Source organism: Miscanthus floridulus, chromosome 19 (genome assembly GCF_019320115.1).
Source record: "Miscanthus floridulus cultivar M001 chromosome 19, ASM1932011v1, whole genome shotgun sequence".
Lineage (NCBI taxonomy): Eukaryota > Viridiplantae > Streptophyta > Magnoliopsida > Poales > Poaceae > Miscanthus > Miscanthus floridulus.
In genome coordinates, this window is record NC_089598.1 from 98,227,931 (window position 1) to 98,244,106 (window position 16,176).

Consider the following 16,176-nt stretch of genomic DNA (forward strand, 5'->3'; position numbering starts at 1 on the left):
GTGCTTCTTCTTCTCATCCTCATCATAGTCACTATTGTAGGGACAATTTGCTACAACGTGATCGGGACTCTTGTAATTGTAGCATCTTCTCATATATTTTTGCTTTTGGTGTGATCTCTTCTCTTTCTTGCACCATAGCCCTTCTTCTTCATGAATTTTCCCATCTTGCGTACAAAGAGGGCCATAGCTTCATCATCAATATCACTAAGATCATCATCATCACTCGATTCTTTCTTGGACTTGCCCTTGTTCTTGGATGATGATGAGCTAGCCTTGAATGCTATACTCTTCTTCTTCTTGTTGTCTTCTTCTTCCTTCTTGTCATCCTTGTCATTCCCCTCCCTTTCCACACGGTATGTCTCTTGGGTCATGACATCACCTAGTACTTGGTTAGGGGTAATCTCCTTCAATCCTCCTCTTATGATAAGCAATCTCAATATCTCAAATTTTGGAGGTAAGCACATAAAGAACCGATGAGAGACATCATCATCCTTGATCTTCTCTCACAAGGCATTCAAGTCATTTACAATCACTTGCAACCGATGGAACATTTCTGGAATGCTCTCATCTTCCTTCATCTTGAAGCTTGTCAACTTATCCTTGAGAATGTACAACTTAGCACTCTTCACCGCCGATGTGCCCTCATATGTTTCCTTCAATCTTCTCCACACCTCATTTGCTCTTTCACAATCCTTGATTTGCTCAAACACCTTGGAATCAATGGCATTGTATATGGTGTTGAGAGCCATTGTATTGCATTGCTTGTTGGTCTTGTCTTGGTTGGTGGGGTCATCGGGATCAATGATGGCATAGTCATTCTCGGTCACCTCCCATACTTGATCATTGATTGAACCAAGATACATCATCATCTTTCTCTTCCAATAATCATAGCATGTGCCATCAAAGAATGATGGTTTACCTCCCACATGGTTGAACACAACTTGAGCCATAATTTGACACCGAGGTTGTTAAGCCTTCAATCAAACGGTGACCACGGCTCTGATACCACTTGAAAGGTCCTAATATGGCTAGAGGGGGGGTGAATAGCCTATTTAAAAAATCTATAAACCGACTAGAGCAATTTGATTAGTATAACAAATAGCGAAATACAAACTTGCTCTAGCTCTTCAAGGGTTGCAAGCCACCTTTCCAATAATTCTAGTTATTATGATCACTAGGCATATAATTTACTAGGTCACTACTCACTAAGAGCTCTCACAATTGCTACACTAAAGAGCTCCACTAGATGAACCTAATCCACAAAGCAAGCTCTCAATTCTATCTACACTAAAGAGCATGTTATAGCTAGTTTGCGAAAATATAAATGAGTAAGTGAGGTGATTATACCGCCATGTAGAGGAGTAAACCAATAACTAGATGAATACTTTATCAATCACCGGGAGAATACCAAAGGGCAAGAGGCAATCAATTTTCTCCTGAGGTTCACGTGCTTGCCAACACGCTACGTCCCCGTTGTGTCGACCAACACTTGGTGGTTCGGTGGCTAAGAGGTGTTGCACGAACCTCGTCTACACAATTGGACACCGCAAGAACCTACCCACAAGTGAGGTAACTCAATGACATGAGCAATCCACTAGAGTTACCTTTCGGCGCTCCACCGGGGAAGGTACAAACCCCCTCACAATCACCGGAGATGGCCACGAACAATCACCAACTTGTGCCAATCCTCCTCCGCTGCTCCAAGCCGTCTAGGTGGTAGCAACCACCAAAAGCAACAAGTGAATCCCGCAGCAAAACACGAACACCAAGTGCCTCTAGATGCAATCACTCAAGCAATACACTTAGATTCTCTCCCAATCTCACAAAGATGATGAATCAATGATGGAGATGAGTGAGAGGGATTTGGCTAAGCTCACAAGGTTGCTATGTCAATGTAAATGGCCAAGAGAGTGAGCTTGAGCCGGCTATAGGGCTTAAATAGAAGCTCCCACGAAATAGAGCCGTTGGGCTCCTCACTACTCTGAACACGGGCCGACCAGACGCTAGACCTCAGCGTCCGGTCGCACGATGCACGCCACGTGTCTCCTCTCTTCAAATACTGAGCGTCTGATCCCAACGGTTAAGTGATGACCGGACGCACTGCTGCGAAGTGACCGGACGCTGAACCTCAGCGTCCGGTCATTTCTAGTAAGGTTCCAAACACGAAATTTCACGACCGGACGCGTCCGGTCATGCTCGACCGGACACACCCGGCGTCCGGTCACTCAACGTTTTCTCTGTGCGCCTCACGTCAACGTACGTCAGCACTGACCGAACGCACCCTACCAGCGTCCGGTCACTCTTAGAGCCAGCGTTCGGTCACAAGACCAAGACGCGTGCTCACTGCTGCTACTGACCGGACTCAGGACCCCAGCGTCCGGTCACTGCGCCACCAGCGTCCAGTCACTCTGTGAACCCCTGTCTTTTCTGTATAGGGCGTCGGTGGCACCGTCGGACTGTCCGCACTCTACGGGCGGACACTCCACCGGTGAAGTTTCTAACCCTTGCTGAAATGTGCCAACCACCAAGTGTATCATCTTGTGCACATGTGTTAGCATATTTTCACAAGTATTTTCAAGGGTGTTAGCACTCTACTAGATCCTAAATGCATATGCAATGAGTTAGAGCATCTAGTGGCACTTTGATAACCGCATTTCAATACGAGTTTTACCCCTCTTAATAGTATGGCTATCTAACCTAAATGTGATCACACTCGCTAAGTGTCTTGATCACCGAAACAAAATGGCTCCTACTATTTATACCTTTGCCTTGAGCCTTTTGTTTTTCTCTTTCTTCTTTTCAAGTTCAAGCATTTGATCATCACCATGCCATCACCATCGTCATGATCTTCGCCATTGCTTCATCACTTAGAGTAGTGCTACCTATCTCATAATCACTTTGATAAACTAGGTTAGCACTTAGGGTTTCATCAATTAACCAAAACCAAACTAGAGCTTTCAGCCGGTGATGGTCTTGACAAAGATCTGCATACCACCCCTGAGCCTGAGCACAAGGTGGAGTGTCGACTCTTTCTGGATGTTGTAGTCGGTGAGGGTACGGCCATCCTCAAGCTGCTTGCCAGCGAAGATGAGGCGCTGCAAGTCCGGGGGGATGCCTTCCTTGTCCTGGATCTTGGCCTTCACGTTGTCGATCGTGTCAGAAGATTCGACCTCAAGCGTGATGGTCTTGCCAATGAGGGTCTTGACGAAGATCTGCATGCCTCCCCTGAGCATGAGGACAAGGTGGAGGGTTGACTCATTTCTGAATGTTGTAGTCAGCAAGGGTGCGACCATCCTCAAGCTGCTTGACAGCAAAGATGAGCCTCTGCTGGTCCAGAGGAATGCCTTCCTTGTCCTGGATCTTAGCCTTGACGTTGTCAATGGTGTCCGAGGACTCAACCTCAAGGGTGATGGTCTTGCCGGTGAGGGTCTTAACGAAGATCTGCATCTGCAAAAATGAAGGAACAGAAGTGAGGTAAGCATAAACAGTACCTCTAAGGACACATAAAATTACTATGTGGAGACCGATTAAATGTGAACAGAAAAGAATCAATGAAAATCCCATGAGTATTAACAACTACACATCCAATGTTGTAGAATAGACAACTAAATTTGAAGCAAATCATACTAGCAAGTATCAGAACTATAATATTTAGCTTTCAAGTACCATAAAAAAATAGGAACGCATATACATGAGGATACAACAATTTAGCAAAATCTGAACAGAAAAGAATCAATGAAAATCCCATGAGTATTAACTACGCATCCAATGTTGTAGAATAGACAACTAAATTTGAAGCAAATCATACTAGCAGGTATCAGAACTACAATATTTAGCTTTCAAGTACCTTAAAAAAAATTCGAAACCACATGGGGATACAACAATTTAGCAAAAAGAGCTACATGAGTGACATATAGGAGGATCCAATTAAGCAATTGTGCAGCTGTGCAGCAGTAACAACATACACGAATGACATAGAATACATAATAATGAAACTATTTAATACCACAACAATCAGTGATCATCATAGGAGGCCTGGGGATGCTCTGGTTAGCAACCAAACAAGCTCAAAATTATATGAATAGCAACCAGCAATCAGGAAGCATCCCTCTGAACAGCAGGATCTAGAATTCTAGATAAATCTTAGAAAAACAATAGAAAATTTCCTTAACCATAGAAAATTATGAAACTAGTTAAAGATATTTTCTAAAACCGTGCTCTATCTTATGGTATCAACTAATTGTAATAGATAATGGGAGCTTGAAACAATGGCAAGTAGTTGATACTCGCTCCCTATAAGAAAAAGGTCCAATTTATCTCTCTCAAATTGTTTAAATATTTATGAAACTTATTTTGATGCTTATTTGCTAGTAGAAGCTCTCGTTATCTAATATAACTAATCGATGTTGACCATTCGGACCACATAGAAGCGCTCGTTATCTAATATAACTAATCGTTATTTATTAGGGTGATTTAGTTAGTTAAATCGTTATTTCCGTACCTTTTCAAACGACCAAAATTGTGAAAATTTCTACAGACTATCATAGGAATCCAGAAATTTAAGATGGAACATTGAGAACTTTTTATGCGCTGTTTTTTCCTTCTAAAATTTAGTTTTTTATGCATACTGTGGAAAAATCCAAAATCAGGAAAAAACAGGTAACACTCCAGGTTAGTACTTGCCTTTTATGGAAATATATTAAGCTCGCATCTTGTTGTTGTGAAATGAAGAAAAAATAAACACAAAACAAAAAAAAAAAGCTTTACACTGTCTCCAACAACCGTGACCCAAAATACAAGACACATTCGTCCTTTGGGTAGCGCTACAGTCAAATGGTTCAATACATATTTTTTATCTTCTCCAACAACAAGACTCAAAAGACAACCCTTTATACAAATGAGTCTCCAGAAGACCTATTTTGAGTTATGCCTCTCCTGGCACCTAAAATGAGTCTTCAATACAGGTACTATGTTAGAGACTATAGGTATTGTGTTGAAGACCTATTTTGAGTTTGAATTCCGCAGCCTAAGAGTTTTGAAATGCATTCAGCTCTCTCATAAGACAACCAAAAGGAAACTCTGCTCTACTCTGCCTAGCCAGAGAGTACAACTAAACAATTTTTTTAGTTCCACCTTCCACGACTGTTTCCAATTAGATTAGATTGTGTGTATGTGCACGCACAAAAAAAAAAAGAATGTGAAAATGCAACCAATCAGCCATGAGCCCATGACGCCCTGCCCTCGCTGAACTAGCTCATCTGCGGTGCGGACTGCGGAGAGATGGTCTCCTCTCGGGTAGCTTCTCCAACAGAACAACACTGGGTCAGAGAGAGGTGGACAAATCGCCGTCAGACTTGAAGCCAACCGGCATGTACCGCCGCTGGATCGACTGAACCCAAACAACGTTCGGATCACGCATGCACGTGTGTACTCGCCTACTCCTAGCTTGCTCCTTCAAAAAAGTGTAAGGTGTTTTAACTTAAATTTTGTTTAACTTTATAACTAAAAAATCCATCAACTTGGATTCTTGGACACCACCAAATTAGTTTCATTAAATCACTATGAAATATTTCTCAATAGTGCGTTTGTTTGACATAGTGCACGCCAGTATTTTTTAATAGACTCTGTCAAAGTTAGAACAAATTTGTTATAAATATGATATATGATAAAACTAAAATACACTTAATATTTTTGCAATGGAGTGGGCGTACACTTCTCATTCAAGCAGTCGCAAACAAGCAACAAAACTTTGGATCGATGTAGATTGATGCTAGATTGCTGGCTGGCGTTCAAGAATGAAATTGGAATTAAAGGAGATGGTTTGGATTGCTTCTGCGGTTCAACTGTTCAAGGAATTCCATAAATTAGAGATTTTTATCGGTGTGTGCGCGCGTGTGTATATATATATATATATATATATATATATATATATATATATATATATATATATATATATATATATATATATATAACAAACTAGAAGCATAACCCGCTCGTTGCTGCATGAATTATGAAAAATTTAGAATAAACTATTACTACGTCACACAGGGTTTGTAGGGGCGGCTCAAGAACATTTATAGGGGCGGTTTGATCAGCCGCTCCTACCAAACCGTCTCTACAAATATACAAAGGAATAAACTATCACTACGTCACACAGGGTTTGTAGGGGCGGCTCAAGAACATTTATAGGGGCGGTTTGATCAGCCGCTCCTACCAAACCGTCTCTACAAATCATGTATTTATAGGGGCGGTTCCCAGACCGCCCTTACAAATCGATTTGTAGGGACGACTGTAGTACCAGCCGCCCCTATAATATATGTTTGTAGGGGCGGTTCAGTCTAGAACCACCCCTACAGTACATTTTCCGCTAAAAATTTTAAATTTACAATTCAAATTCGACCAGAACATACATATGGCCCTGTTTGTTTCCGCGTATTCCCGCGTTCGTGTTGCGAGTGAGCAAAGAAAGCGAGATAATCCCGCCGAACGCCCCGCGACCAACGCGCGACCAGGAATCGCCCGCGGCATGGAACGCGCGAAACTTGACTACGACCCGCGATTCGCAAAATGCAGCCTAAGGCCTCCCCACTAATTAGAGTTTCTATATTCCTAACATCTTATATATCTTCAAGATTGTACAATTCTGAAATGTGCAAAGCATAAGTTATAAATAGGGTAATTCGTCATCCATTCTACGGCCATATATGACTACAAATAATTGACACGTGGGGCACAATGTTTTAAATAGCGAGCTATGATATTTAGCGGCGACCTTCTCCAAAAGCTATAGCGGGCTATAGTGGAAGCTATTCCTTTTTTTGGTTTTATAGAAAACATGAAAATTCTTAATGAATTGTGGGCATAAACATTTAAGTAGACAAAATTTATGAACAAAAATACTCATACATGTCGAATATCTACGAGAATATGTTTCCCAGTCCATTATGTTGGAACTAGCGGTTCTGAACAAGAGTGAGAGATAGAGGGAGAGAGAGGGAGGGAGGAAAGAGCTCGGCGGTAGAGAGGGGACACACTAGAGTGTTGAACAGGTGAAAATGAGTGGAAGGTGAGGTCCCTTGCCCTTAGTGACCAAGCAATGGCTATTTACAAGTGACCCCATGGAGGGGTTGAACTTCACGTGACACTACTCTCTAGCTACCAGTTGGGCCTCTTCCAGGGGATACTTGGCCCATATACCTCATGGGCTCCCCCAACAACGCTCTCAGCAAACACTTCAGCAAGAGGGGGGCTTCGACAACACTTCAGCGACTATAATGACTCACCCACGCCAACACTTACATGCAAGGGGCCTCACCATCATCTTCGGCGACTGCAATGACTAACCTGTTTGTAGGGGCGGCTGTAGTACCAGCCGCCCCTATAATACCTGTTTGTAGGGGCGGTTCGGTCTAGAACTGCCCCTACAGTACATTTCCCCGTAAAAAAAAATAAATTTACAATTCAAATTCGACCAGAACATACATATGGCCCTGTTTGTTTCTGCGTATTCCCGCGTTTGTGTTGCGAGTGAGCGAGGAAAGCGAGGTAATCCCGCCGAACGCCCCGTGACCAATGCGCGACCGGGAATTGCCAGCGGCATGAAACACGCAAAACTTAACTACGACCCGCGATTCGCAAAACGTAGCCTATTAATCATTACTCCGATCCCGAAGGCCAACACAATATGACCGAAATCCTATGGTGTTATCCCATGCTAATGTATCCAGAGCGATGGCTTGCTTTGAGCACTCTAATTTCTTCAAAGTAACAGCGCTGGAGGCACGATCCGGCCAATTAAGGCCAGGAGTGCATCGTCGGTAGAAGGGTCGAGTAGGTCGGTTCTCGCCGTGAAGCACCATAGAAGAGAGAGAAAAGCAAAACTCTAATTACTCACTAACCAACCATTAAAACTTCAAAAAAAGTGGAATAGCATTTTCTTACCTTCTACAACCTCTCCACCAAAGGATTTGAGACCAAAATCTTCCCCTCTTAGTAGAGCAATTTTTGGAAGGTGCCTAAGGCCTCCCCACCTTTCTTTCATGGGTTGGAGTGAGTGACCCGAGGAGAAAGAAGGTGCTGTAGTTTTTTTATATGTGGGTCATTTGTAGGGGCGGCTGGTGATTGAGCCGCCCCTACAAATCGTAGGTATTTATACGTGGGGCATTTGTAGGGGCGGCTCAATCACCAGCCGCCCCTACAAATAGCAACACCGGGGGCGACTGGTGAGTGAGCCGCCCCTACAAATTCGCCCCATTTGTAGGGGCGGCTCGTATCACCAGCCGCCCTTGCTGTTCCATTTGTAGGGGCGGCTGGTCTCGTGGGTCCCGAGCACGCCATTGTAGGGGCGGCTTCATCACCAGCCGCCCCTACAAAAAAATTTATCCCGTTGCTACAAACTGTTTTTCACATAGTGTATTATAAATTAATGTTAGTGGATTGCGTGGCATGTTGACATGGACAATAAAATGCTTTGTATGCCTTGCTGACGTAGATATCACAATTCCATATGTTAGTGGATTTTAATTGCATGTGATAGTGCATTGCTGAAGTGAACAACTTGCATATTGAGATATGGAGTTTAGAATTGTAAGAGATATATATTAGAGATTTTGGCTATATGCACGTCTTAGAAGGAATGCGATACTGGCTTGTTGATCGCCTCACCTCCTTAATCTTCTCCAATAAGCAAACATGCAAATGCATAATACAAAAGTTGAAGATTACATCACCGATCCCATTAACATATCTTGCAATCCAGTTCCATCCAATCGAAGATGTTTGATTTCTGAAAGCAAAAAGGCTTAAATTCACCATTATATATGCTTTCATCATTTGGCCACCTTTTGTTTTTGCACAAAGTCAGCTCCTATATATATAATCACACTTTTATGCAACTACGACAATGACGGTACTTCACTTAAACAAAATGTAGCAGAAGCCGGGGTCAAAACAATTACACTATGTCAAATTCCAGAAGAAGCAAAACAACTCATCCGCTTCTCAGTTATCCAGTTATATCTTCTATATAAACATTCTTTAAGTTGACGTAGATCCCTGTCTTTTCTCTATTGCAACTAAAATTAAGAATAAATTACACCGGTGGTGCCTAAAGTATTACACGATTCTCATCCAGGTCCTCAAACCATGAAATTGCAGATAAGGTTCCTAAACTATATAAGTATGTCATCCCGGTGCAAAATAGCCACGTCATAGTTCATTAGCCGACGTGGCGCTCCAGCATGAAACCGACATGTGGGTCCATAGCTCATAATTATAGGAACCGTCTAAACTGTCATGTGATTCTCATGTAGGTCCTAAACTATAAAATTACTCATTTGAGCCATTTATTTAAAAAATGCATTTTGCAAATCTCATTCAAACAGTCTAAGAACTCCCCCCCCCCCCCCCCCCTTCATTTGTACCCTCACACACACAACAGAGTGTCTTCGACAACATATGCGGGACGAAGCTAGACAGCGGCGTCATAGCGGTGGGCTATACTATAGCGAGAACGAAAAGGACTACTGGATCATGAAGAACTCGTGGAGCGCTAGCTGGGGTGAGGCTGGCTACATCTGCATGAGATGCAACGTGCCCGTGGCCACGGGCAAGTGCGGCATCACCATGGATGCGTACTACCTGATCAAGAATCGCCCCAGGGCGAACAGGACCGCACAGGGTCAATCTGTACTGGAGCTATATATGTGGTTCTGGCATAGACATGTAGGCCATCCGCATCATATATGGATTCCCTCTTGCTATTGATAGCCTGCTACACTAGTTGACGCTAGTGTTGATTGTGGAATATCAAGTTTAGACTCTGCACCTTTTATCCCGCGTGTGATGTGTACAGATGTAAATAAGATGTCCGTAAGGCTTTGTGTAAAACAGCCATGTCACGAGGCCAAAAAAAACAGCCATGTCACAATCCGTTAGCTGACATGGCGCTCCAACGTGGAATCTACATGTGGGTCCATAACTCATAATTATAGGGATGGTGTAAACTATCATGTGATTCTCACCTAGATCCCAAACTATAAAATTACTCATTTGGGTCCTTGATAATCTATTAAAGTAACGTAATCCTTGTCTAAAGCAACCTCTTCACGCTTCATTCATCATCGTGTGGATTGCCAGCCTTTGCTTGCCATTGAACTTCTTATTGTCTGCTTTTCATCTTATCTTGGAGAGAAATGTATTGATGCCATCTGCCAATATGGTTGGACCGGGCGACATACTGACACGCACTATAGTTTAGGCACCGTCCCTATAATTATAGCTATGGACCCACATGTCAATTTCATGTTGTAGCGTCACGTTAATTAATGGACCGTGACGTGACTGTTTTGGACTTGAATGACATACTTAAATAATTCAGGACATAGATATGCAATTTTATAATTTGGGGATCTAGATAAGAATTGTGTAATATTTTAGAAAACAATAGTGTAATTTATTTACTTAAAAAACTAACTAGAAACCGTGCCAAAACAAGCATCGGCGTAGACTCGTAGTTCTAGTGGTGCTTATCTCTACAATCGCGTCAACGGTTGTTGGTTGGCGCCGTGGGTGTGCCCGGATGGTCCACTTGGCGTCCCGCGTGGCTATAAATTGACCCTTTCGCTTCACAGGCTGAGGCACCGAGATGACCCACGCGACCGTACGACAGCACTTGTCTTGAGACTTGAGACCAGTCCGGCTCTCGAGCGCCCATGCATCCAGCACGCTCCCCTGCGCCCACGGCGATGGCGGACACAATGCTCGCGGTGGCATTGGCCGTGGCACTGGCCGCCGTCGACGTCTCCGCTGCGCCCCGCAGCATCCACTCGGCGGCGCCGTGGGAGCGGGTGGACGAGGAGGTGCGGCAGCTGTACGAGGCGTTGAAGTCAAAGCACCCGCCGAGGCCGCCGCGCGGCAACGACGACGACGACCTCCTGCGGCTGGAGGTGTCCCGCGACAACCTCCGCTACATCGACGCCCGCAACGCCGAGGCCGACCTGGGGCTCCACGGCTTCCGCCTCGGCCTCACCCCTTTCGCCGACCTCACCCTGGAGGAGTTCCGCGGCCGCGTCCTCGGCTTCCAGCAGAGCCGCCACAACGACACGACGGCAGACGACGCCGCCGATGGGCGGAGCACCCGCTTCGACCTGCACAGCGCTGGCGAGCCGCAGGCCGTCCCAGCCGCCGTCGACTGGCGCAAGAGCGGCGCTGTCACCAGCGTCAGGAACCAAGGCGCATGCGGTCCGTAAACTCGATCGTCGGTGCTCCATAGATCGATCGAGCTATGAAGTTCTCATCTCCGGTAAGAATATGGAGCTAGGTATGTATCTGACTGATGGATGATCTTTGCGCCCGTGAGAGACGCGTGCAGGTGGGTGCTGGGCATTCTCGGCGGTGGCCGCATTGGAGGGCATCAACAAGATCGTGACAGGTAAGCTCGTGGAGTTGTCGGAGAAGGAGCTGATCGACTGCGACCACAACAGCCATGGCTGCAACGGCGGACGCATGGATTACGCTTTCCAGTGGGTTATCAGCAATGGCGGGATCGACACCGAGGCCGACTATACCCCTTCACCGGACGTGACGGCACTTGTGATGCCAACAAGGTCGGTACGGTACTGTCATGATATAAGTAATTAAGTTTCTGTTTCTGCAGTAAATTTGCATGAACACCTAACCTGCCACTACTACAGGAATCAATTTGCGCAGCGTGGCCAAAACACGCTCCGTGGCGGGCACCTTTTTTGCCCGCCACGGTTAACCGGTGGCCGGCCAGCGAGGCCGGCCACCGGGGCGCCCGCTGCGGGAAATTGGTTTACCGCGGCGGGCAACCTTACCTGCCCGCCGCAGGAAATCGTTATTTACCGCGGCGGGCGGTATGAATAGCCCGCCGCGGTTAATACGGTTTACCATAGCGGGCTCTTTAAACTGCCCGCCGCGGTAAAGACTTGATTTACCGAGGCGGGCGTTTTATGTTGCCCGCCGCGGTAAAGCCTGTACAAATACAGACCTCAGACCCTCCTTCTTCTCCACGGGTCTTCCTCTCTCAAAACTCATGGGGGAGGCTTTGCCCTAAAATTTGAGAAAACTTTTGATTTGAGTTGAAGGGCTTGGATTTGAGGGAGGAGGACATCATAAGAGGTTCATAAAGGCTCTCCCTCTCTCCTTCCATCCTCTCTCTCTATTTCCATCACCTAGAGTTCTTTTTAGATCTAGATCTAGATCTAGATCAATTTTAATGGAAAAAATGATGTCATGTATTTCTTTAACTTTAGATTCATCATAGATGCATGCTTCATCTTTCACATCGTCATTTCCTCTCTTTTTCATGATTTTTGACGTAAAAATCATCAATTTCTCCTAATTCTTCTTTATTTAATGTTGATTGTGATGGATAATGTTCGCAGATACGATGGATAGATCGGAATGGATGTACCAGATCGATAGAGTGAATGATCCGCGGTACCTCTTTGAATTAAGGAAGTTTATTGCGGCTGGTAAAGCTCACCGTGAGAGACTGAAGCGGATGACAACCATATGTCCATGTTCTCGTTGCAAGAACCTGAAAGCCCACCGAGACAGCGAGGTGCAAACTCATTTGATCATGTATGGTTTCATCGAGGGCTACACAGTCTGGACATTTCACGGCGAAAGAGTTGATGCGAGTGGCGCTGCATCTGGAGTTACCTCTTCGACGCCGACGACGACAGCACCACCGGTGAATAAAGATCCTTCCGCAGCAGCTGCGCCAGCCGACAGTGACAACAGTTGTCGTGATTACATCACGGTGGATGATGTAATGCAAGACATGGCCGACGAAGCCGGCGACGGTGGTGATGGTCAGGATACTGTGAGCCAACCCGAGGATGTGCAGCTTGTTGAAGATCTAGTCAAACACTTCGATGAAGACGACGTTGTGTTGGGTTGCCCAAAGTGGTTGGAGAATTTCAGAGAGTTGAAACAGGCGGCAGTTGATCCTCTCTATAAGGACGGCGGCGATTGTCCAAAGGAGTGCACGGCGCTCCGTTTTAACCTCCATATGTTGATGTTGAAGGCTCGTCATGGTTGGTCTGACACTAGCTTCAATGAGTTGTTAAGCTACCTTGCCACCACGTACCCAACGGCTAACAAGGTGCCCGCCAATACTTATCGGGCCAAGAAGCTGATCCGGCCAGTGGCGATGAAGCTTAGAAAGTTTGATGCATGCCCTAACCACTGCATCCTGTATCGGGGCAATGAGTATGAGAATTTGACGAGTTGTCCGCACTGCGGCTTTAGTCGGTACAAGAAAAATGATGGTTGTCGCGTGGATACAGAAGACGAGGGAGGCTTGCGGGGTGGTCGGAAGAAGAACAAGAAGGGGGCAAAGAAGAGCAGTGTGGCCAAACAGATCTCGGCTCAGCAGGACGATGAAGAAGAGGGTTACACGCACAGGAAAAGTCCAGCACTGTCGGTACATGGAAGCGGCAAAAGCTGGCCTACATGGTTTTCTAGTCAAGGTTGTGGCGGAGTACTTCCACTTGCCCGGCAACGATGTAGAACTCCCCGTGGACTTCCACGACATGTACAGACTACTACGGGAACAAGACCTTGACATCGCCCAAGTCACCTTGTTCTCTATGTAAGTGATGAATTGCGAGTTTCACATATCACCTGCCTTTGAATCGGTCAAGACTACTTATATATGCCATGATGGCTTGTCCTTGCAGGTTGATGGCCTATATATCCAAGGAACTAAAACTTGATGTTATCTATCTATCTCCAATGCATATTGCTCAAAGAGTCATCATTGGTTACCACCTAGATGACAATCATCCAACCATGAAAGACTTGACCAAGCGACAGAGAGAGGCGCACAGGAAGAAACTGATGGACAATGAGAAGTTGAACATTTCAAGGTACATACTAGGAGCAATGAAGAAGATCAGGAAAAATGGGTGTATCGTAGCTGCCTACCACTTTGGGTAAGTCGAAGACATGCCTGTAGAGATAAATGGGTAGCTAGCTAGTATTATTATTTCTCATTGTAACCTGTATTTTGTTTCAATGGCGCAGCCAAGGCCTCGAGGGTCACTGGGTTGCATTTATCATCTACCCTCAGGATGGCAGGGCCTGCGTATTTGATTCGTTGAGAATGCCAAACTTAAAAGGGTACAAGGCCTTTGAAGATTGCCTCAGAGTGTAAGTGACTGAACTGTCTTCTCATATGCGTTCTAATGCCCTGCCTAATACTAGTACATTTCGTATAGCGCTTATAAGGAGTACGTGAAGGATCCTGAATGCTATGATCGAAGAACAGAGAATTTTAAGGCTAAGCATAAGAACCGCATCAAAATCAGACGCAACTTTCCGGTAAGTATTTAAAAGGTTTAATTGTGCTTTCTGTTCATAAGCGTTCTAATGCCTGTATTCTAATGCTTGTGTATCGATCATGCAGTGTGCCAAACAACCGGTAGGATCACAAACCTGTGGCTTCTACGTCTGTGAGTACCTGAGGGAGTGCAAGCAGTACAGCAGCAGTTGGAGGGTGCTCAAGAATGGATTGAACTGGTGGAGAGACGTGCAGAGCACCCAACACTCCTTCAAGCAGACAAAGGCGGACATATGTAAGTTTGTCTTAGACAAATGCGTGCTTGAAGGGAGCACGTTCTTCAATGAGAACAGCCAGCTAGCGATTTTACCGGAGTACGAGAGGCTGAGGAAATGGCCCACGATGATGCGTCCGCAAGATTACTCCTTAGGGCATGTATAACGACTTTAATATGTAAATGTAATGAATTAACGATGACAAGAACGACTAAGTGAATGTATATATATGTATATTATCTCATGTGTAATGCCTGCATACTTTTTAAGTTTAATCTGTGAAATCTGGATGTGATTTGAATTTGAATTTGAATTTGAATTTAATTATATGCCTGCTGTATTTTTTTTAATTCAGGAAATAATTTACCGAGGCGGGCAAATAATAATGCCCGCCACGGCTAACGAACATAACCGCGGCGGGCGGTGTACCGTGTCCGCCGCGGTAAAATAATTTACCGCGGTGGGCGGTTCAACGTGACCGCCGTGGTAAAAGTATATTTACCGCGGCGGGCACGTTACACCGCCCGCCGTGGTAAATCGATTAACCGCGGCGGTTAAGCCACGATTTACCGTGGCCTCTAGGCCGCGGCGGACGGCTTTGCCCGCCGCGGAAAATCAAAAACGCCCGCCTCCATTAAAGTTTGTGTAGAAGTGTGCTCGCTGCTTCGATGGTGATGGATATTTGTACATGTTTTGTTATGTAGATAAAAAGAAGGTTGTGTCCATAAATTCGTACAAGAGGGTGTTGCCAGCCAACAATGAGAAGGCGTTACAGGCGGCGGTGCCCAATCAGCCTGTTAGCGTCGCCATCGAGGCAGGCGGCCGTTCCTTCCGGCTCTATAAATCGGTAAAAATAAAAAACGTCGCTTATAATGCACGCCACGACTAGGGAAACAACATGCATATAGGCCATCTGTTTGTTTATTTAGAGAATGTATTTTGGGAAACTCATTCGAAACAGCATAGCAACTTTGCGCCTCCCCCTGCCCTCAACTTTATTTCTACTCCCCCCACACACAACAGGGTGTCTTCGACGGCATATGCGGGGCGAAGCTAGACGATGGCGTCACAGCGGTGGGCTATGGCAACGAGAATGACAAGGATTACTGGATCGTGAAGAACTCGTGGGGCGCTAGCTGGGGCGAGGCCGGCTACATCCGCATGAGGCGCAACATGGCCGCGCCCACGGGCAAGTGCGGCATCGCCATGGATACCGGCCTACTACCCAGTAGAATCGCCCCAGGGCGGATAGGACCGCACAGTCTGTGCTAGAGCTAGAGATGGTTCTGGTGTAAACATGCAGGTCATCCACATCATATGTGAAAATGCCCCCCTTGCTATTGATTGCCTGATACACTAGTTGATGCTGGTGTTGAATTGTTGATCGTAGAATATCAAATCTACACTTGGCATCTTTTGCCCCACGTGTACATGGTGTGTACGTATACGAACATAAAAAAGATATCAATAAGGCTTCTATTTTGTGAGTGAGATAATACCATATGTAACATAAATTAAATAAATAAACTTAGCTCATTTGCGAGGGGTAATGCAAGTAACGGTTATGTACTAAGTAGTTGTTTGAGCTTT

The 16,176-nt window shown here is 45.3% G+C and overlaps 1 protein-coding gene and 1 pseudogene across 1 annotated transcript; one reads left to right on the plus strand and one right to left on the minus strand.

Moving 5' to 3' along the window:
• Nucleotides 1–2,957: 2,957 nt before the first annotated feature.
• On the minus strand, nucleotides 2,958–3,447 carry LOC136529751 (polyubiquitin 11-like; annotated as a pseudogene).
• Nucleotides 3,448–10,712: 7,265 nt separating this feature from the next.
• LOC136526455 (zingipain-2-like) lies at nucleotides 10,713–15,858 on the plus strand. The gene is given in 5 exon segments (XM_066519118.1): nucleotides 10,713–11,241; nucleotides 11,372–11,562; nucleotides 11,565–11,610; nucleotides 15,291–15,433; nucleotides 15,610–15,858. Coding segments are annotated over 5 exon segments (1,158 nt in total).
• The last annotated feature ends 318 nt before the right edge of the window (nucleotides 15,859–16,176 follow it).